This window comes from Acyrthosiphon pisum, chromosome A2 (assembly GCF_005508785.2).
Source record: "Acyrthosiphon pisum isolate AL4f chromosome A2, pea_aphid_22Mar2018_4r6ur, whole genome shotgun sequence".
NCBI lineage: Eukaryota > Metazoa > Arthropoda > Insecta > Hemiptera > Aphididae > Acyrthosiphon > Acyrthosiphon pisum.
Window position 1 is genome coordinate 64,713,295 of NC_042495.1, and position 23,116 is coordinate 64,736,410.

The window sequence follows — 23,116 nt, forward strand, 5'->3', positions numbered from 1 at the left end:
TGACACCAAACTTACTATTTTATGCCAGGGACACACATGCGTGTTTAAAATCGGTTATCGCAATCGACATAAACCCGTGTTTGATATAATTTCATGTCTCCACACAGATATATAAAATAATTTTATAAGTTTATTTTATATACCCGTGTGTCTCCGTTTCTCATTTAATTTGAGTTCGACAGCATTATTAGTTCGGTAGTGTCTTCTATATAGAGTGTAAAGGACTATAATATATAGTTTTATTTAATTAATTTATAATTATTATAATTTGTATCGAAACAATATTTATCAATTTTTACAGTAAAATATACATTTTTAATATTATTTTAAAAAAAAAAATTAATTAATAAATGTCGTGTTATGCTTTTTTTTTGATATATTTTTAGATCATCAAATTCCGGGCCCTAGTGATAAAATTGCCTAATAAACTACGGAAATGATGACAATTCCTAGACGGTGATAAAATTGCCTTCCGCTTTTAGGAATTGTCAACATTTACTAGGAATTGTCATAATTTCCTAAATTGTCAACATTTCCGGTAACATATATATATTGTTTCATTGTATAAATTACCGCACTTAAATAAACACATGATATTATATTGATACATGACTATAATTCATTTAAAATCACTCACCATTGTAATTGGTGTGAAATTCGGATTTATCTATAATAAATAACTTACCTGAGCTAAAGTCGATTTGATGCCATATTGATAATGGTTATTTGCATCCATATTGATGGATTGTATCGTTTTATTTCTTCTATAAATTAAAAATAATAAATACTAAAATCAATATTCTAGTTCAATTTAAACATACCTACCATAATTATCTAATATTTCGAGTACCTACTTAATAGACTATACAAAAGACTATAGTGTTCAATTTAACGTACTTTGTTAATTCCTTATTAATTAACGATTTTAAATAAATCTATAAAACTAGATTTTGTAAAAATAGCAATTTTTAAGTTTTGGAATAGAAAATGTCCATTCACATGTTGTATAATTTATCGATTATCAAAATAAAAAGTTATTTATTTATAGATATTTAAAATGTAGTATTTCAGTGTGTCGATAATATTTTTCTAATTTAATTTTAATTTTTTTTTAATCTTACATACGAGACACATTACATATCGATGTCTTCTTTTGAATAATTCACTAGGTAACTTATAACACAGTTTTATATTATTCATTAAATAATATTGATTTACTAGGAATATATTATATAAATTATCGGTTTTATAAGAAAATTCACAATTCATATGACTTTATTAATTTCAAAATAGTGTGGTTAGCTATTAGAATAATAAAAAAATATTATACAATTACTGAAAAAAAATAATACTTATCTAAAAAAGTTGTTTTGTTAATTTAAAAATATAAAATATCACACGTCAATGTTAAAAATACAAGAATTATATTTTGATTTTTGCATTTTATATTAAGTTTAACCGCAGTTATTTATTTATGTATGTTATATTTTTTAACTTCGTTGAGATGTATTGCAATTATTTTTAATATTTTATTCATGTCTCCGATTAGTTAAAATAATAAAACAATTTTGTTTCTCATCCGTATGTCATGTTGAAATTAATATATTCGATTTAATTATTTCTAAATAATAAGAATAGGTAATATAGAGAATACCGATGAAAAACAATATTTTCTAAAAAAAACTCACCAGACTTTAACTAAGATGTTTAATTGAATCAGTTTATGCGATTATCACTCAACGTATACCTACACTGATTTAAAAACGCGTATGTTACAATATTGTTTATTGCACGTACCTAATTAATATTGCGACAATCTAAGTGCTTCATACTATCTTTTATCGTAATGCTTTTAAGCAACACGTTGATAAATAATGTTTAGTATACAAACTCCTCCGTCACCATCAAATTCATTTTTGCCGCCAATCTACTTAACCAAATATTATATTTTTACTATTTATATGTTCATAACTGTTGCAATATTGTTAACCATTTATCCATATTTATGTAATCTACACGTATTATACAAATAAATATAATAATATTATGTAAAACTATCCCCATGGCCACTATTGTCTAGGTTAATTAATATGTTTATAAAATATTTAAAAAAAGTTATAGGTACAATTATACCTACTTAAAATGATATATTTTCATTATAGTACCTGTATAACCCGACTTACCACGGGGAAAAAAATGAACAAACATAAAATACGTTATATCGGTTATATTATGTCACTATATCGGTGTACCTCGCGGTTTTAGATGTTGAAAACATACTCAAGAGTCTCAAGAAATTTATTGATATAACTTTTATTGCAATCGGTCCAGTAGTTTCTGAGATTAGCAGGTTATAACTTATAACGTACAAACTCTTTACCTTTAGTATAAATTATGGTTTTATGGTGTGTTTTTTTTATTTTTTGTAATTTTTTGTAATCCTAAGTGGGAGCCATAATTTTATAAATATATTATTTTTGGTTTTACAATGAAGTTGTACGTTTAATTTTTTTCTGTGAACACTTTTTCCGGTAGATGCTTGAAGAATAGGTGAGGTCCTATTGATCGATTTCAAATCGAACTTTGTTAGTACTTTGAAAAAGTCATTTTTGATTTTATCCATTGTTTTTTCAAACGTTAAAAAAGACTAAAAAGAACTATTAAAGAATTTAAAAAATGACAAACATGATTAAAGTAGTTGATATTGTATGAACGTGATAGTTTAATCGAAACGTTAATTAATTTTAAAAAACGTTTATTGTAACACTTTCCACTTAATACGTCTAATACATTAATTTTTATCAGACATTTCATAAATAAATATATATTATGTAAGGATCATTACAACAATAAAATCTTGTAGTTATAGAATTATGATGAATAAATGTTAAGTTTCTGCAATTAAATTATTTAATATTTTTTTTATAGACCTAGTTAGGAGAGCTACAATAATTGAAGTAGTAAAATCAATAATAAGTAATAAAATAATAATTATCTTATAAGTTATTAACAATGACTAATGAATACAGTTTACACGATGTAGTACTTATACAATAATAACATATGATATACAATATACATACATATAAATTCACTATTTACATATAGGTATTTAAACAAAATTTTACAATATCAGTCAGCACATGGATAGCTTTGTTTATAGCTAATTTTCCATATAGACTATGGTTTTTAATTTAAATTTGTTTTTAAAATAGCGATTAATAAAAAAAAAACAATGGCGCCTTTTATCAGAGAAATATTCAATACAAACAACTAATACGTATAAGAATGAAATTACGATACACTTTTTTTCTATCTATAATAATAGACAGTAATTATTTTTACTACGATCTTATTTGCACACTATACCATTTAACTGTTTTTACATGAATGATGAAACTTAAATACTTATATTATATTCAGATAATATTATTAGGTACTTTATTATTAGGTTTACATAATATATATTTAATATAATATATTACATATAATAAGCAAATAGCCAAATATTGGTGTAGGTTAAAGTTTAGGTCATTCTTCTGGGTCAAAACTAAGTAGGTACCTATACGATGATTTGAATCGGTAATTACATCGTATACCTACATCATTGTATCGAGACTTAATATATTGAACGATTTATTTGATTTTCACTTATAATTTTATAGTAGCTGGTAGTTGTTTTATAATATATTATGTAATTATGTTTTGCTGTGTGCCTACAAACAACAACACTCTAAATATTGTGCTATCGATATAATGATAAAATATATAATACCAAATAAAAAAAAAACACTAATGCATTATTTTCGAAAAGTATTAACATAGGATTATTGTATTGTCGTGATCGGAGTATTAAACTACAAAAATAGTACTAACTATGAGATATATTATGTTCATACAGTCATATATAGATAAACACAAAGCTTAACACCAATGAACAATGACCGATAAGACATAATTTTAGTTGTTAATCCTCTTTAAAATAACTATAATACTATAACCAAACATATTATAACGTTATAATTTGAGAGGTGGATGCAAGTATAGGTACTTTTTCCGCAACCTAAGAAATTTAATAAGTAATATTTTTATATCAATGCCCGGCATTTAGTTTTACGCTGTTGAGACCCCGTACCATTTGATAATAGGTAATAATATTAATATAATTATGAGCAACTAATAATGTGTGCAGTGCCCTGCGATATCTGTAATAGCTCTTTTAAATTTTAATAGAAAAATGTGTCCGTATGTGTTTAAAATTAAATTTTCGCATTAATGGATAATTATATAATTTTTCATTCAATTAACATTGAACATTCGTGTAATGTACATGAAGTTGCCCCCCCCCCCCCCCCCACTTTGTCCGAATGACTCCAAAATACCAGCAAATAATTGCAAATCGAGTTTCGTTAATTGCAAATCACCCAGTTTTGAGTAAAATCAAATTCAAAATTGGGGGGGGGCAACTTCATGTAGCCCCCACTTTGTCCGATTCATTTCAAAATATCTACAAATAATTGCAAATTAATTGCAACTAATTGCAAATCAAGTTTTACTAATTACAAATCATATTTTATATTTTTTACGATTTTTTCAATTTTTTAGCCAGCCCCCCACTTTGTCCGATTCATTTCAAAATACCGCCAAACAATTGCAAATTGAGTTTTGCTAATTGCAAATCATTTTTTATATTTTTTACGAATTTTTCAATTTTTTAGCCAGTCCCTACTTTATTAATTTTCGATTTTTACTTTAATAACATTTTTTTATTCAAATGATTTTTTTATCCTGTATAGGTTTTTTAGATTTTTATGAAAAATTAATAAAAAAATCATAGTTAAATTAAAAAAATATCTTAATAGGATAAAAAATCTTATAGTAATATTATATTATTTTTTTATACATTGATTATATATTTTTTTAATTTGACCAGGTTTTTTTTATTAATTTTGAGGTTTATTATTTTTTAATTTTAAAGAAGTTGGTTGAAAATTAATTAAAAAAAGCCTACTTTTGGATGAAGTAGATGTATATATTTTTATTCCCAAAACCGCGGTGGTAAAAATACGCAAGCCCTGCTAAAAATCTAAGCGCCATCATCTTTTTACCACTCCTAGGTCAGCGAATTTTTTTTTATTTAATACATTTCTTTACAAGTTACAAATACATAGTGTAAATATATACAGACATAAAGAATATATCTACTCATGTAAGCCTTGGCTTGTGGTGGAGTAGAGTAAAATAATACATTTATATTATTTACCTTTATAAAATATAGTGTTACTCTGTTACACGTACAACAAACTAACGTTCCTATGACCCGTGAAATTCAACAATTATTATTATTTTTATTAATATTTTACGTATATGTACATTATTCTCTATATAAAATGCTTTCCCTCCACCTGTGGCCTATTAAATTATTTTTACTTCAGGAGCGAAAATTTGAACTTACTACCCACCCATTTTATTTAAATGTACCTATCAACCGAAACCCGCTCGATCCGCTCGTAGGTACTGAATCTCTTACAAAATGTGTGTACATAATACATATTGTTATTTTTACCCCCAGCTATTTTTTTTATACTGTATAAAAAATTAGAATCCTAATGGATATTTCAATAGCTTTAAACTATTAACATTCATTGAAAATAGTTTTTTTTTTCGATAAATGTACCTATACTATACGATATTTATTTCTAAAAAAAAAAATTCTAACAATTTAATACGGAATTTATAAGGATCCTCATAATTAATTTTGATCTTACAACAGCTTAAATATACCAAAAATATCTTTGTACAAATTTTGTTATGTCTACACAAATCAAATTAACATGTTGACAAAATGTATATTTATTATTTAAACGTAAAATAAAGATTTTAGTCCCCTATTTTGTTGTAGGTTGTGTTGTAGCCATTCAAATCATTATTATTATTAGAGAGCCTTTATATTGCCTTTATGTAGCCTTTATAATATAGGCTCTCTATTTATTATTATTTACTAAATACAATGAAGCTATAAAATAAAAAAACATAGATTACATACATAGAGTATAAGAATATGGATTTATCATATTATAGTATCTATGAAAATCGCCAATTGTGGCCATTCGTTGGAGACAATTAACAATTGCAATGAAGAAATAAAAATAAAAATAACACTCCATCATTAGATGGACATTAATCTGTATATTATAATGCAACATTTCACATATTTTGTTATACGTTCAGGTTTTTTCATAAAATATTTCGATACTTTCAAGTTCAGTTTGGAACGACATGTAGACGGATGAAAATAGCTGTTTGTTTCATGGCGGTTACACACATAATATAGGCCCTATATATTGCACACATAGACAGCTAGTGTTCGACGGAAGTGTCAATGTTTACACGTAAGTTTGTTTACATATTATTTTGGGGCTTAAACTTAATTTTTAGTATTATAATAAATATTGATTGTCACGGACAATCTGCTAATTGGCTGACGTAGATTTATTTGTATTCCCAAAAAGCAAAATCTTTAGAATACGTGAGCTCAAAATCCAAACGCCGTCTTCGTTATACCCCATGCACTGATTGTAGAATAATAATATATATTATTATATATTATATACCTTCATAAATATGAATCGTTAAATTCAACGATTATTATAATTTTTAATTATATTTTAAGTATAGGTACATAATGTTCTAAAAAGCACAATTCGCCGCATCCGTGCATCGTCTATGAATTAATATATAGTAGGTTGAATTAATTTTTTCCAAGACATGATATATATTATAATATAAGTATACCTTATCACTTATAACTATTATTCACTTATAACTATCAATACTGACGTATCGTATAATGGTGTAAGGTTTACACTGTAAATGGATTCGTGGCAATAAAAGTCTAAAATTAGTAACTTTACCTCCCGGTACTTTAGGTGATTTCCATTTTACCGCCCGACACTCTTTGTGATTTCCACTTTACCGCATGGCACTAAGGGGATTCCTACTTTACCGCCCGCTAGACGGAAGAAGGTCACTTTCCAACGATTCAAACGTCATCGAAAACTAAGCTTTCTGCGCAGGCGTGATAAAATAGTATATTGAGCCGCAGGCGAGGGCCGCAAATCGCCCAAGACTGAAATTGCCTTCTCGCACGAGCCACACATACTGTTTTTTGTCATGCCTCTGAATTCATCGATCACGGTAAAGGTAATGCAGGGATCTATGCAACAACTAGACAGTAAGTCTATGGAAACAATATTTCATGAAAGAAACGATTTGGTTTTATTTATTTTATGCGTCACGCGTATGGAGGTTATATATTAATATGAATATAAAATGTAACCAAAAGTTTATGTTTAGTAGGTACCGTGGTATAGATTTCAGTGTCTGGTTGTGCAGTGGATATGCGCGTGATGAGCGCCCAGCATTTTTGGGATTTCCACTTTACCACCCGGAAATATTAGGGATTCCCACTTTACCGCCCGCTGGACGAAAAAAGGACGCTTTCCAACGCTTCACCGTTATCGAAAACAAAATTTTTGGTGCAGGCGTCACAAAAAATAGATTATGAATCAAATATTTATAATAAGATATACATTTTAGATTCTGAGTGGAACGACGAATATATTGATTTTACAATGATATTTTTTTTAAATTTTTTTTTGTGTCTGTGTACACGATAAGTAGTCGAAATAATGATTCGATTTTAAACTTCAGTATCTTGTTTGATTGGAAAGTGAATATTGTTGGTGCATTGGGGAGGTCAAAATTTAAAATTCCCAGTAATTTTCATAAGCGCCGTGAAAAACAAATATTTCCAATTTCTATACATGATTAAATTTTCAAAATATTTTGATTTGTTTTAAACTATTTAGGAACATTTTCAGTTTTAAATTTTTTTAATTTTTTTTTCTATGAATGTCAATAAAACTTTATTTGTTGAGTAAAAATATTTGAAAATTTAATGATACAATGATATTTGAAAAATATTAAAAATCCTTAGTTACAGTTTTTTATTAGCATTTAAAGTTCAAAAATTGACAAAATATGGAAAAATCACGAAAATTAGCAAATTATTTTGAGTAAATAATTCGTAAAAATGTTCTTTTTAAATCTAAGATTTGAAAATGTAATACAAGATTCCTCATAATATAGTCTACCTTTATCAAAAAAAAAAAAAAATGTCTACAAGAAAGTCAAATTAAATTTTTATGAGCGTTTGAAATTCATATTTTTACAACATTTTATATTCGCTCGATTTCTAATGTTACGATTTTCTTATTTTATTGTAATTAAAAAACGAATGACATTGGATTCTTGAAAATTTCACTTAATGTTTATATTAGCATTTTTTATACATGATAAAATTTTTTAAATAATTTGGATCTTTTTGAGCTGTTTACGGACATTGTCAGTTTTCAATTTTTTTTGTTTTTTTTTCTATAAATATTAATAAAGTTTTATCTGTTGGGCCAAAAAGTGTAAAAATGTAATACAAGACTCATGATAAATTATTACAATAGCAGTTGAATAATATTAAAAATACATAGCTACAATTTTTTTCTTATAAGCATTTAAAGATCAAATTTTGACAAAATTTATCAAATTTAAAATTGAATAATTATTTTGTAGTTAAAAATTTATAAAATGTTCAACTTTTATATCTAAGGATTGAAAATTTAAAACAATATTCCACGTAAATATTTAATTCTGTTACCAAAAAATCTAAAAAATACATAAGCACAGTTTATTTTTATAGTCATTTTAAATTTAAATTTGGACGAAATTATATACCTATTAAAAAACCTAGAATAACTATTTTAGTTCTTTTGTTATGAATGTATAATATTATTCGTGGGTACTTGAAACTTCTAAAGTATATAATATATAACACTATACTGTTACTATCATAGATATTATCTATGATAGTAACACGATTTGTTGTACCTAATGGATATTGTGATATGATTAATTTGGAATCTATTATAGGTCAATTTTTTTTTAATACCATAGATATTAGTATATAATATGTCTTATACCTAGACTGACATACCGTCTCCACTCAGAATCGTTTCTCTTATACAATGATATTATATCATTGAATTCAAATTTAATACCATCCATTACACAGTGACCCACTACTTGTAACCTACTGTACAGCAGAGCCACATCCATTTGCCCACCTTTTTTTTTATAAATTAATGTACATATTTATTTTTGAATTAAATATTAGCCCTTTCAATTGTAGTCTATGTTAATAAATTAGTAAAAAAATAAATTAAGTGCCAATCCAGTATTTTTATCAACTTAATATATGTTAATCAATATTATACGTTTAAGCCCTAACCTTTTTTGTTTTTCGAGGCGGTCATTCAATTTTATTTTATAATTGAATATTATGTTTTACTTTTGATATTTTTCGGTGAATACTTACCAGAGATTATTATATTTGTTAATTTATAAAATTGTTTGTTATAAAAAAAACAGTTTAAGTAGACAACAGGATAAGCAAAAACAAAATTAACAACAGATAAATTAGTTCGATGAGTTAGATAGCTCGATTATTTAGGATAGTTTGTGTACAACTCAAAAAGTAATCATCTATAAAAGTAAATTTCTAAATCATTTTCTTTAGCGTTAAAAAACATAAAAAATATAAAATTTATTTTTGCAGAGTTTTTAAATTTTTAAAGATGTTTTAGAGCCACCCTGTGTACATGTTTAATTATATTAAGATATATTGTATTAAGATTTGACTAGTCCGGGGTCTCGGTGGTCGTCGATTTGTGCTGCACGTTCCACTGGTTTATGCTTTGCGGAATGATCTGGTCGCGAAGCTCGTGTCCGTCTTTGGACAGACTTCCGGATATGGTGCTGTTGTTCTGGTGCTGGATACCGTGCTGGATCCAGTGCTGCAACTTGGCGATCATGTATTCCTGCCACTGCGACAAACCAGCGCCTCTGCCGCCCACCTGTTCAAGCGTGTTTTTTGCGTTCAGGTAAGACATGGCGTTGTTCGCCTCCGATTTTGGTATCTCGACCGTGGTAACGTCTATTATCGGATACATGTGCATGTTGAAGCTGAGCGCGAGCGCATCGTCCGCGTTGGTGTTACTGTTGTTCGCCGTGGCGGTTGGGTTGCGGATTGGTACGTCGTAACTGTTGTGCACCACCTCCATCACAAGCCCAGGTATCGTCTTTGGGGTCACTGTAACATTTCAGAACACAGTAATATTATTAGATGCATTATATAGATAAGACGCGCATAGTGTGCACACGAGTATCGTTTAACGTAACGGCCGTGAACGTGGTGAACCGTGTTGAACAACACAATAATGGTTCGTTTCCTTAGTCAAATTCTGCTGTTCTTTTGAATTTATTATTGTTAAATGACTTAAATAAACAATATAAAAATCAATATTATGGAAATTGTGTTGCTTTTTTGTAAACATTTAGCGATATTCAAACTATAACTACACCCAAGGTACTCCTCGGGATAATAAACGTAATATTATTTCATTTTAAATAACAAAAGTTGACTATGAAAATTAGTTTGGACCTTGGAAATACATATTATATATATATTTAAATATATAATCACCAATATTTTTTTTGTATCAGACATTTTGTATTAAATACCTATTTTTTTTTTTGATTTGCTAATTATTTAATAAAATAAATAAATATTACTCATTTGTCCGTCATCCGAACAATTTATAGGCCTAAAAAATTTGGCGACTGGAAGATAGTTGCCATATTCGTCTTCAACTTCAATACTGATTCCGTAATTCCGAGCTGGGTTCTTGTGCCAAGCTTTTGCTGCATTACGAATGTTCCATTCTGTCCATTTCTCGCTGAAATATGGCACCATACGGCTGTCCAATAACTTCCTCTTTATTACTGTTAAGTAATGAATTTCGTTAGTTAAAAGTAAATTAAAAAATATACTCATTCATATGCATTACCTCTCTTCCTCTTAAGTGATCTAATGTTCAAATAAATTGATACGCGAATCAGTCTCTCGTCCATTATTATTGGTACTACACTAGCGTTAGTCAAATTGGACTGCTTCTTAGTTACAAATAATGTTGGCTGACATGATTGAGAATCATCGGTCTATTGATTAACACATTAAAAAAGCTAATAATTATACACCAAATTTTTAAATAATAATAATCAAATTTATCTGTACATACCTCATTACTCGTTTGTGAATAACAAGATACAAATTGTTTGTACAGCCTGAGTCTAGCCGTATTTACGTTTACTGTGATACCCTCGGACGACTTGGGTAAACTAATATTAAACATTAAATTCATCAATTCCTTTGTGTTCCAGGCATCTTCATTTGTGTGCTTAGGCAATTCACCTGTGCGTAATTAAAATCACAAAATATTATATCACTTTATACTGTGATTATTTTTGGTATTAAATTACAAATTGTACAGACAAATTTAACTTACAAATAGGATAAAAGCTTTGCGTTTTTTCTATAAATGTGTCGGAGGGATAAAACGGAAAGTTATTCATTTTTTCGTAACATTTTCCTTTGGCATCACTTTTTTGAATAGGTATTACTGAACTCGGATCCTTTTTCGTCATCAGGCTCGGTGGGAGGTGATTCCTCTCCATAAAGTTTAACAACTTTTTGTGAATGATTTGAATTCTGAGAGTTCTGTTTCTACAATAACAAAGCAAAACACCGATCAAACAGTGTTTGGATTTGTGCTGTCGATGAAACAACATCAACGAAAATGATAGCATACAGATAACTATATAATGAGGTATTAATGACAAAATAATAATAACAAAAATGGTAAAAGAAATAGGTACAGACGTACAGTTCGTCACAATAAACACAAAACATAAGGATTGAGGCAGGGATCGAAACGTGGTTTTTTCATATTTCAAAACAGTAACCGGAACCGAAACCAAAAGCTTTAAAACACCGCGGTTAATAAACCGTAACTGAAACCTAAAATCTTAAAAACCGTTTAGAAAACCTAAACCAAAACCATATAATATTGAAAAACAGTTCTTGAAACCGATTGAAATTTAAAACTAATATCGGTTTCTTCGAATTATAAAGTTAATTAGCTACCTATATTATTTATAATTCTAGTTAAAACGAGTATTTTTATGTGAAGAAAATATTTTGTTTGAATACCGATGCTATAACTGATTAGGTAGGTACTACGAAATATTAATAGGTAATACGAATATTATTTATTTATATTTTATAATATCATTAATATATACAGTTTATACACACTGATTCAAAATAAAAATAAAAATATCATAATTGTTATTTTGTTCTCCCCTATATATGCGGCTATGCACGTCTGTATTGTTGTTATTTGATGTATTTGTGTACATTATTATTTATTAATGTTTTTACGATTGTTTCGTGTTTGACTGATCCGTGTCCGTCCCGCAGTCATCAATTGCTTATGTCATTATTATCATTCTCCTCAGAATCCCTTGTTTGTACCAAATCTTATAACGTATATTTGAATCTTAACAGTAAACCTTTTTAAAGAACAATATTTTCAATAGCCCGATACTCTTTTTTTAGTATCCATTTAAATTAATATTTTGTTGAAATATCATAAGCATTAATCACATAACAAAATATTTCTTATTAATACTGTAATATAGTTCGATGTTATTGTAAATTACAATTAAATATTAATTATTAATATATTCGAATAATGATCTCAATCATAATAATATGGTGTATGCAAAAGTAGGTATAACATATTAAAGTTAACAACACAAAATTAGTTCTACTTAACGTAAATTTGCTATATATTGTATGTATACACAAATTTTACAAATCAGACATATTTTAGGGCTTTAGGTATAATAGACCCTTAATAGTAAATAGATAGTAAAAATCGAGTCGGCAGTTATTAGGTAAATGAAAAAAAAATTTCAAAAACCGTTTCAAAAACCAAAACCAAAACCAAAAAATTTCAAAAACCGATCTTAGAACCTAAACCAAAACCATAAAATGTAGAAAACCGTTCTCAAAAACCGAAACCGTAACCTCTAAAATTTGGAACGGTATCGATCCCTGGATTGAGGAGAAATTTATAATCAGAAACACACCCACACTTACGAAGTCGTCGAATCAACATACCTGACCTTGGGATCTTTAGACTTGGGGCTGCGAAGAAACAAATATCATTGGAGTATATTAGTAAATTAAACCGTATGCACGCGTAATCGTCAAACATTGCCTGTGAGGTGTACACTGCAGTATATTATGTACATTGTAAACAACATTTTGAAATTTAGAAAGCGTCGGGGTCTCATTAAAAATAAAAATAAAATTCTCTAAGACAGATTTTCGTTGAACAACTTCAATCCATCAATTTACAACTAGACACAGTATACAAAATATTATAATAATATACTTTAAAAGTTTCAAGTACCCGCGAATAATGTTTTTAAATTATTTTCGTATAGGTATTTGTAATTTTTTTATAAACGATCTTTAACTATATTTATTTTAGTTATCTTTAAAATGTTTGATTCAAATGTAATTGTACAGAATATTATATGATTACTGGTGAACTCGTTCATTCTTATTATAAACAGTTATTATTGAATTGCCTTCCATAATATGTTCTCCATAATATGTTCTGTATGTTTAATAATGATAATAATATATAAAACATTATTGTGTAAATATATATTAAATGACTAGATTTATTATTGAACATATTTATGAAATAAAGATATCTGGTATCATAACCTGTTTTCCACATAATATTTATTCTATATTTCATATCTCCATAAAACTTAACAGTTATACGGTTTTCTATTTAAAGTGCACATTAAAAAATATTAATTCAATTTTATTTTTAGGAACTGAAAGTATGATATTCTGATAGCTTTTTCGAAATTAATACTCGAATTTAAATCAAAATAATAACAACATGTTCTTAGTAAAATTATGTTATTTCAAAAGAATTATTGTGATGTTTGTTTGCCTGGAATTGATATAAGTACGTAAACATAACCATGAATCAGTTTAGTTGACTGTCCAATGTATATTCACGTACCTGTATATTATTATGTTATGCACATTTCCATTTAAAAAATTTTTTTTTTTTATTACTTCTATCAAATTAACTTCATGTTTTTTTACGAGATTGTCTGGCCACGCTCGGAGTGTTGTCGCTCTAAATTTAGTGTGTCTGAAGTACACATATATTATTGGCCCACGTATGATCAAACTCTGCGTGTTTGTGGCAAAACGAAAACTAAATCGCGTAAATTCCACGCCTTGACAAAGTGTTTTTGAAACGGATGCATGTAAATGGTTTTTTTTATTTTTGAAAAAAAGTATCAGTAGTCTGCAAAAAACAAAAACTAGTCTAAAAAATGTGGGTAAGTGGATGTCGCTCTGCTGTACAGTAGGATAGAAGTGGGTCACTGTCTAATGGATAGTATTAAATTTGAATTCAATGATATAATATCACTGTATGAGAAAAACGATTCTGAGCGGAGACGGTATGTCAATCTAAGTATAAGGCATCTTATATAGGTACTTATCTATGGTATTAAAAAAAAAATTGACCAATGATAGGTATTTATAATAAATTCCATATTAATCATATCACAATATCCATTCGGTACTTATAACGCGTTATACATCAACAACAAATCGTGGTACTATCATAAATATATAATAGTATACTTTAGAAGTTTCAATAATATATAATCACAACAAAATAACTAAAATAGTTATTCCGGGTTTTTTAATATGTGATTTCATCCAAATTTGAGCTTAAAATGACTATAAAAATTAATTGTGCTTATGTATTTTTTAGATTTTTTGGTAACAGAATTAACTACTTAGGTGGAATCTTGTTTTACATTTTTAATCTTAGATATAAAAATTGAACATTTTATACATTTTTAACTACGAAATAACTGTTAAATTTTAAATTTGATAAATTTTGTCAAAATTTGATCTTTAAATGACTATAAAAAAAAATTGTGCTTATGTATTTTTAATATTTTTCAACTGCTATTGTAACAATATATCAGGAGCCTTGCATGAAATTTTTTACACTTTTTGACCCAACAGATAAAACTTTATTGATATTTATAGAAAAAAAAACTAAAAAAATTGAAAACTGAGAATGTCTGTAAACAGCTCAAAAAGAGTCAATTTATTTTCAAAATTTTATCGTGTATAGAAAATGCTAATATAAAAATTCAGTGAAATTTTCAAATATCTACAGTCATTCGTTTTTTAATAACAATAAAATAAGTATATTGTCACATGAGAAATCGGTTTAATATCGAATGTTGTAAAAATATGAATTTCAAATGCTCATAAAAATTTAATTTGACTTTCTTGTAGACATTTTTTTTTTAATAAAGGTAGACAATATTATGAGGAATCTTGTATTACATTTTCAAATCTTAGATTTAAAAAGAAAAATTTTTACGAATTCTTAACACAAAATATAATTTGCTAATATTCGTGATTTTTACATATTTTGTCAATTTTTGAACTTTAAATGCTAATAAAAAAAAACTGTGACTAAGGATTTTTTTATATTTTTCAAATGTCATTGTAACAATATAGTAGGAACCTTGTATTAAATTTTCAAGTATTTTAACTCAACAAATAAAGTTTTATTAACATTCATAGAAAAAAAACTAATAGTATTGGAAACTGAAAATGTCCCTAAATAGTTCAAAACAAATAAAAATATTTTGAAAATGTTATCGTGTATAGAAAATGGAAATATAAACAACCAGTGAAAATTTCAAGTATCTACGGTCATTCGTTTTAAAGTTACTACTAAAACCAAAATCAACTTTCTCGAAAACAGATTTTGTGTATAAATTCCCGTTTTTCCTTAATTTTTCTTTTGTTTTTCACTGCGCTTTTGAAAACTATTGGAAATTTCAAATTTTGACCTCCTGAATGCACCAACTAGATTCACTTTCCCATCAAACAAGATACTGTTGAAGAAAATCGAAGCAGTTTTACTGCCCCAAACCGTGATGACAGACACAAAAATAAAAAAATAATAAAACACATCATTGTAAAATCAATACATTCATCGTTCCACTCAGAATCTAAAATCAATTTATTTAAAATGATGATATCCTAAGAAATTTAATTTTTAATTTTTGCAAATTAATTTGTTAATTTGCTTAAAAAAATTGTCCGCGAAGAACGAAAATAAGTTCACAGAATTACCCAGAATATCTGCAAAATTATGTATATAAGAAAATTAAAAAAATTACAAAAGTACATACAGACAAAATTCACCTGTCGTAAAATAACACAATATTTTAAACAAACGTAGCCAATCACCGTATATGAAGTTTGATTCTGTCAAAATTATAGTTACAGAACACCCAACACCGTGTACACATGTGGAACATGGGTCGTGACAATAGTCATAAATCATAATGTTCTGTTCAGTGAATGCAAAACTGTCGGACAACCACGGATAAGGTGTTTCACAAAAATTGCCTGAGCTATACCTATCTATATAGGTCGGGGGTTGGTGTAAGACTACCAAAATATTGAAATTTGAAGTCAACTTATAAAAAAGTACAATATTACTGACTAAAAAATATTTAAGCCTGATACCTGAACCTTAAAAAAAACCTCAAGTCTCCGAGCCCCGGCGCTATGCATTCCTTTGCACCAACGCTGCACAGAACACTACCTATACGGCCTGTGGGTAACTATATAATATATACGGTATATAGGTAATGTAAATCTGACTTACCGCCGCTGCAATAACCATATAAGTAACTGCATAAGAACGATATTAACGTATGATCCCATATTTTTTTTTTTTTTCTATATTTGTTCATTGAAACAACCTCAAGGTCTTTGACAATGCTTATCACAAGTGTGTAGTAAGGAGATCATGTGATCTATTTATCTATGTATATATCACTATATGCATGATACTACCCCCTTCTCCAAGAGGAGACATGTGCGGTCTTCACTCCCAGTGGAGTGGGACCTAGTTGGAAACCGGATGACTCAATCGGACGACAGCACGGGAAAATGGTGACTGCGTAGAATCACACACATTTTTTTGCACTTTGCTATGAATCGAACCGATGACTGTGTGAGTCGTAGTCAACTGCGTGACCACTGCGCCACTCCGGCCCCAAATGATCCCATATATTATAATTTATAATGCATAACAATTATTAAATATGTACCTCGGATTGTGTACCACGTGAGGTAAGCACGCGTGTTAAAACTACCCCCCGTGCAACCTGTCTTATATAATTTATATATATGTAATTATAACAAAATATATGGGTTATAATATTACTTTTCTCTGCGCGACATTTCGTCGCTATAATTGCGGGGCATCACTGTAGCTCGCTCAAACGTGGTGGCTGGTGACGACATGTCCCCCGTCATCATGCCCTGATCATCGTTGGAGGCGGTTTCTGTTTTGATTCCAGTCAGTCCAGTTTCAATGGCCTGTAGGTCTTGTTCGGAAATTTTAAGCAGCTGATTGTTTAGAATAAGGGCGAACGCTGAATTCGGATCCGTGAGCTGGTGTATCGGGACCATCTGCACGACTGAGGGATTGGGTGACGATTCCGCGGTCTCTTTTATTTCCAGTTCCTCGGAGTCGGTGACAGGCAGGGAATGCACCCTGACGGCAACCATCCATAGCAAGACCATGGCGTTTACTACCAGTAACCGTGGCGTCATCTTCATCATGATGGTGAACGTATGACGATCGTCTTCGCCGTGCTATACTTCGGCGGTGCAGGTTGTAATGTTAATATGTCGTCGGACGACAAAAAATATTATATTGAAATATCACTAAAATGTCTACTCCAACAGAAATGTGCACATCGTGTGTGGGTGAGTTGATGAAATAGAAGAAGAAATAGTTATTGTGAGAGAGGGGGGGGGGGGTGACAGAGAGAGTGTGAATGATAGAGAATGGTGTTCCGCGTAAGATCGTCAATTTATTGCTTGCGAAAAATTCGTGCGGTGGAATCTCGAGGGCGCTTAGTGCTCGGGATGAACGAAGCTAAATAACGAAGACGTGATAGAAACGTAACTGAATAATGCGAAAAAAAACACAAACACAAATGTTTTGTCGTAGTGGTTATTGTGCGACTGTCCGTGTAGCTTTGACGATTACGTGCTTTGTTCTGGCACTTGACTTCGTTCTGGCGTTTCACGTCGTCGTCCTCGTCCTCGTCGTCTTTGTCATTGTCGTCGGTAGAAGACGGGTGAATGTATTGCATGGGTTGTGTACCACATGAGCCGGTTATTGGTGTAGGTTATGGCGGGTGTGTGTAAAAACCATGTGTTTAGTATAATTTATTATATAAATATTTTTATACACAGCACCGCCGCCGTCCCCGCCACCGCCGCCGCACCACCACCCTTGGATTTTATGACGCGCGTCTGTACGTGTGCATTATTTTTGTTTATAAATAGATGCATTTTGTTAGATGACTTAAAAGCATTCATCAAATTGTCGCACTTATGGCCTTAAATAAAAAAATTACCCATATAAATTAAAACAAATATGAGAATTGGATGTATGTTTGTAACTTATAGACTCAAAAAGTACTGGGCCGATTTTATGAAAATTTGAAATTGTTGTTAGAGATATCAGAAAAGTATAGACAGTATTTTAAACCACGTTCGTAAATTACGTAAATATACTAAGAGCTATTATAATATCTGAGTTGAGGTACACTAAAACCAAGATACGCCTATATTGCGCATTTGCGTTATAAATAAAATATGCAAGGCTGGGCAAGTTAATGATTTTTTTTAACTCAGTTAAGTTAAGTTAATATGCACCAATAACAAAAAGTTAAAAGTTAAACGTTAATTTAACTATAGGTTAACTCAGTTAAGTTAAAAGTTAATACACAATTTTTGTTAACTTTTTATTAAGTTAAAAAAAAGTTAATTTGTTTATACAACGCTAACATACTTAATTTTTTCCAACCTAAAACTAAATTATAGACTATAGTGTTTATATTTTATACAGTGTTTCCATATTAGTTAAATTCGAATTATATACATTTTTTACTTTAAACGATTCACGGTAAATATTTTTTGACATGAAAACGAAATATAGGTACTGAAGTAGTAAAATATGATAAAATTAAAAACAAAATAAATTAACTTATTAACTTAACTTTAACTTTTTAACTCGTTAATGCCCAGCCTTGTAAATATGTTATATAAAATCCAAATACCGCTCACTTATTCACTCACTCATCAATATATCTAAGAAACTACAAAACGTACTTACCTTAAATTTGGAATAGTGGTTTCTACAATGCTCTAGATGTGCAGTCAGAAAAGATTTTCTGATACACGCATTTTAAAGAGATGGTCAAACATAGATCTTGAGATTTACTATGTACATTTTTTTGTTTATAAATGGTTACTCAGGCAGATCAGACACAAGCATATGCATACAATTGTCACGCTTATGGCCTCGAATAAAGAAACTATATCTTAAAACAAAATGTATGCATATTCTCAAAAACTACTCAATTGAATTTGAAGAAAATATCAGAAATTTTTTTTAGAAATGGCAAATAAGTTTAGAAAGTAGAAAAGTAGTTTAAACCACCTTAAAATATATATAGGTACTATAAGTGCTAAATCCAATCCGTGACCAGCAGTTGAAGAATTATTTCACAAAGCTGGTACGCTGACGCCGATTTGTCCATGAACTGAGGTATACTGCCCTACACTAAAACTTAGATACATTCACACCGAGATACAACTATATACAGAGTATAATATATACTATATAGGATTTACCAAAAAAAAAACTGCACACAGGCGATGCTGGGATATACAGCTAGGTAGTATTTTATATTTTTTCACGAATAAAATCAGGTTATACTGCCTGGAATGGATATTGGTTTATCCGAAGTTCATAGACTTAAAAACTACTGGAACGTTTTAAATAAAATTTATATCAATAGATTTCTTGAGACCTGGAGGGTGTTTGTAACTTATTTTTTCAACTTCTTTTGCGGTAGCTGTGGGATAGCTCACAAATTAATTTTTTTTCAGTTCACGATAAAAATATAAAATAATAATTTTTTTGTTTATTTAAATGGCTTCCATTGGTTATACATATATTATATTACTATTAAAATAAGTAGAAATACGGTAGGTACCTAAATTATAATACAAATAATAATATTATTTATTAGGTACATTATTTTACAAATATATTTAAGTATAAAAATCAAATCATTGGTACGGGAAACACCAGGCAGGACGCTATATATATATATTCATGCCATCGATTTTGATAAAAAAGATATATAAATCTTTAATTATTATTAACATTGCGTATATTTATACTTAAATAATATTATCAATAAAGTACCTATATGTTATAATAATGTATTTAACAATATAAAATAGTCGTGCTTAAAAAAATATAATGAGACTTACGTCGATACAATTTTCATAACAATAATAAAATATATAGTGTACAAGATAGATAAATATATGCATAATATTATGTAGGTATTATAATATAAAACATCACACGTACTTATCTAAAAAAAAATTACGTACAAAAATAAAATTACAATGATAAATTATTACTTTTAGTCTTTTAATCCTTCGTCGGGCATTAGTAAACCTGGAAAATACAAAATGGCGTTTTTGGTATTTGTCTTGTAGATTATTGCCTCTACACCATCTTGCCATGGTTGAAAATAATTATCCCCCCCCCCCCCCCAATGTACCTATATTCGGTATTTACTTTTATTTGAAAGTTTTGCCATAATTTTTAAATAGAAGTGTATGGTGTTGGAGAGAAATATTTTATACGGCATATTATGGTGTAGTATTGGAGGGTGACCGAGGAGAGTAAAACAAACGAACATCATTTTTTATTGGTTTAGCCCAAATGGCACACCATACATAGGTAACTAAATACCTAATATTATATAATTATACTTACTAGCAATCGCCGCCGTTAAAAAACAAGTGACCGTGCCGCCAAGAAATGCCCTAAACACATTTTTGGTTATTGCCGATCGCTGTGTCGGACACAAAGTCGTCAGCGTGGCAATCATCGAGCCAATCGATCCGGGATTGGCGAAACTGCATAAAGCGAAAGTGGCGACGATCTCCGACTTGCGCTGAAAATCAAACATGCGTGAAAACGAATCGATTAACGCATTTGACGTAGTCAATGATAGGGGATCGTAGGGGTGCATTCCTTCCGAAATTTCAGGAAAATTAAAAACAATGTTTTCAGTGTTCTATGGACGCGTATGAGACAAGACGTAACCAATACAACAAATAATTTTATAAGCCCTACAAAGCCAATTCGTGGCTACGATTAATACTTTATTTTTTCCGATTGTTTTGAAAAGTACTTACAAGGGATTTTGAACTCTTTACCTCCCTCAGTACCAATTCGTTACCAATATCGCCTCTCAATGATGATTTTTAAAGGCTCCAAAAGTAAAATAGATATAATAAAGACCAATGTACAGCTATACGCCTATACCTACTAATGTAATTAAAAATACAATGAAAAAAGGATTTCATCGATGTGGTCGTAACTCGTAAGTAATGTCGGTTGGTCGAAAATCAAACAAATTATTAAAATATTAAATAAAAATTAATATCATATACCGCAGCGCTATCTAGTGACAAAGAGGATTTGCCGCACAAAAGATTTTTCACGATTCTGTTCAGAATATAACACAAACTAGATGGTTCTGCCGTTACCGTTTCCGAAACTGTTGACCGAAACCATCAAGGCCACCTTAGCTCAAAATTGTACGATTCAACACGACCTGACAAACGACAGCAAACACGTACCTACCAAAAGGCCTGGTTTGTGATCACGATTTAGATAATATATAATATGTAGGTACCTATTATCTACACCGTACCTGTGATTAAAAAAAATCTCTGTTGGCTTCAGCATAAAAAATCGAAACATTAATCCGAAAAAACGAACGTATTATCGTATCGAAATTAAATAATTTGTATGTACCCGCAAAACGCGAAAATAAAGGTATCTTGTTGTTGGTATTGCAATTATTAGCAAATTAGCTGTTGGAGTGGCGACTGGTGGGTCGTGAGTGGGTGGTAACCTGATAATCAAAAATTTAAATATCAGAAAATTTGTGCATGTAAACATTTTTAAACATTATCTCATTATTGTATTAGGTAACTAATTAAACTAATTATTATTCTTTGTCATTTAAATATATTATAATGCCATAATGGTCATTGCTGCAGTTTAAGTTATTCATTTGATCAATAGACAATACTCACTTGAACTTAGCATATACCTTTACTACATTTTTTTTTTAAAACTAGTTTGAAATAATAAGAGAAAAAAATACACAAAATGTATATATTTTGTTTTTGATTTTTTTTTTTCTAACTGTTCTTATCATAAAGATTATTAATTGAAAAAAGGTGGGTAAGTGGATGTCGCTCTGCTGTACAGTAGGTTACAAGTGGGTCACTGTATAATGGATGGTATTAAATTTGAATTCAATGATATAATATCATTGTATAAGAAAAACGATTCTGAGCGGAGACGGTATGTCAGTCTAGGTATAAGACATGATATTATATTATAGTCTATAGTATTTTAAAAAAATTGATCTATAATAGGTACATATAATAAATTCCAAATTAATCATATCATAATATCTATTAGGTACTTATAACGCGATATACATCAACAAAAAACCGTGGTACTATCATAGATATTATATAATAGTATACTTTAGAAGTTTCAAGTACCCGCACGAATAATATTATACAATCACAACAAAATAACTAAAATAGTTATCCTAGGTTTTTAATATGTAATTTCGTCCAAATTTGTACTTAAAATGACTATAAAAATAAACTGGGTAAATGTATTTTTTAGATTTTTTGGTAACAGAATTAATAACTTACGTGGAATCTTGTTTTAAATTTTCAATTCTTAGATACAAAAATTGAACATTTTATAAATTTTTAACTACAAAATAATTTTTCAAATTAAAATTTGATAAATTTTGTCAAAATTTGATCTTTAAATGCTTATAAAAAAAAAATTGTGCCTATGTATTT

At 29.1% G+C, this 23,116-nt stretch overlaps 3 protein-coding genes and 1 long non-coding RNA gene across 7 annotated transcripts in view; 1 reads left to right on the forward strand and 3 right to left on the reverse strand.

Moving 5' to 3' along the window:
* The window catches only part of LOC100165042 (facilitated trehalose transporter Tret1), a 5,329-nt gene extending 3,511 nt beyond the window's left edge, over nucleotides 1-1,818 (reverse strand). The window contains exons 1-2 of one of the 2 annotated variants that reach the window (XM_001944996.5): nucleotides 1,689-1,818; nucleotides 686-764 (exon numbers count right to left, since the gene is read on the reverse strand). In XM_001944996.5, the coding sequence (XP_001945031.2) occupies nucleotides 686-736 (51 nt within the window). In that variant the 5' untranslated portion in view covers nucleotides 737-764; nucleotides 1,689-1,818. Of the gene's footprint in view, nucleotides 1-685; nucleotides 765-854; nucleotides 878-1,688 lie in introns of those variants that run through there. The other variant, XM_029489708.1, reaches the window with a different exon arrangement.
* Nucleotides 1,819-3,911: 2,093 nt separating this feature from the next.
* LOC115034225 lies at nucleotides 3,912-7,461 on the forward strand. The gene is made up of 3 exons (XR_003839578.1): nucleotides 3,912-4,148; nucleotides 6,232-6,392; nucleotides 6,930-7,461. It is a non-coding gene; the product is annotated as an uncharacterized LOC115034225 (long non-coding RNA).
* A 2,070-nt stretch (nucleotides 7,462-9,531) lies between these two features.
* Nucleotides 9,532-18,222, reverse strand: LOC100575681. Its single transcript, XM_003240884.4, has 6 exons — nucleotides 17,334-18,222; nucleotides 11,460-11,677; nucleotides 11,193-11,365; nucleotides 10,962-11,112; nucleotides 10,687-10,896; nucleotides 9,532-10,204 (listed from the first exon to the last, which is right to left on the reverse strand). The coding sequence occupies exons 1-6, from the start codon at nucleotides 17,732-17,734 to the stop codon at nucleotides 9,753-9,755; spliced, it is 1,605 nt and encodes a 534-aa protein (XP_003240932.1). The 5' UTR covers nucleotides 17,735-18,222; the 3' UTR covers nucleotides 9,532-9,752.
* Nucleotides 18,223-20,100: 1,878 nt separating this feature from the next.
* The window catches only part of LOC100162704 (sodium/nucleoside cotransporter 2), a 26,273-nt gene continuing 23,257 nt past the window's right edge, over nucleotides 20,101-23,116 (reverse strand). For all 3 annotated transcript variants that reach the window (XM_029490478.1, XM_029490479.1, XM_008191650.3), the window contains 2 exons: nucleotides 20,988-21,168; nucleotides 20,101-20,663 (listed from right to left, as the gene is read on the reverse strand). In XM_029490478.1, the coding sequence (XP_029346338.1) occupies nucleotides 20,629-20,663; nucleotides 20,988-21,168 (216 nt within the window). In that variant the 3' untranslated portion in view covers nucleotides 20,101-20,628. The remainder of the gene's footprint in view (nucleotides 20,664-20,987; nucleotides 21,169-23,116) is intronic.

What these genes read in the sequence shown, in the direction of transcription:
- LOC100575681 (XM_003240884.4), bottom strand. Translation starts at nt 17,734, where the DNA reads ATGATGAAGATGACGCCACGGTTACTGGTAGTAAACGCCATGGTCTTG. An exon ending in GCAAAGCTTTTATCCTATTT is followed by an intron (nt 11,366 to 11,459) that starts GTAAGTTAAATT and finishes AATTACGCACAG; the next exon opens with GTGAATTGCCTAAGCACACA. An exon ending in ATCACTTAAGAGGAAGAGAG is followed by an intron (nt 10,897 to 10,961) that starts GTAATGCATATG and finishes ATTACTTAACAG; the next exon opens with TAATAAAGAGGAAGTTATTG.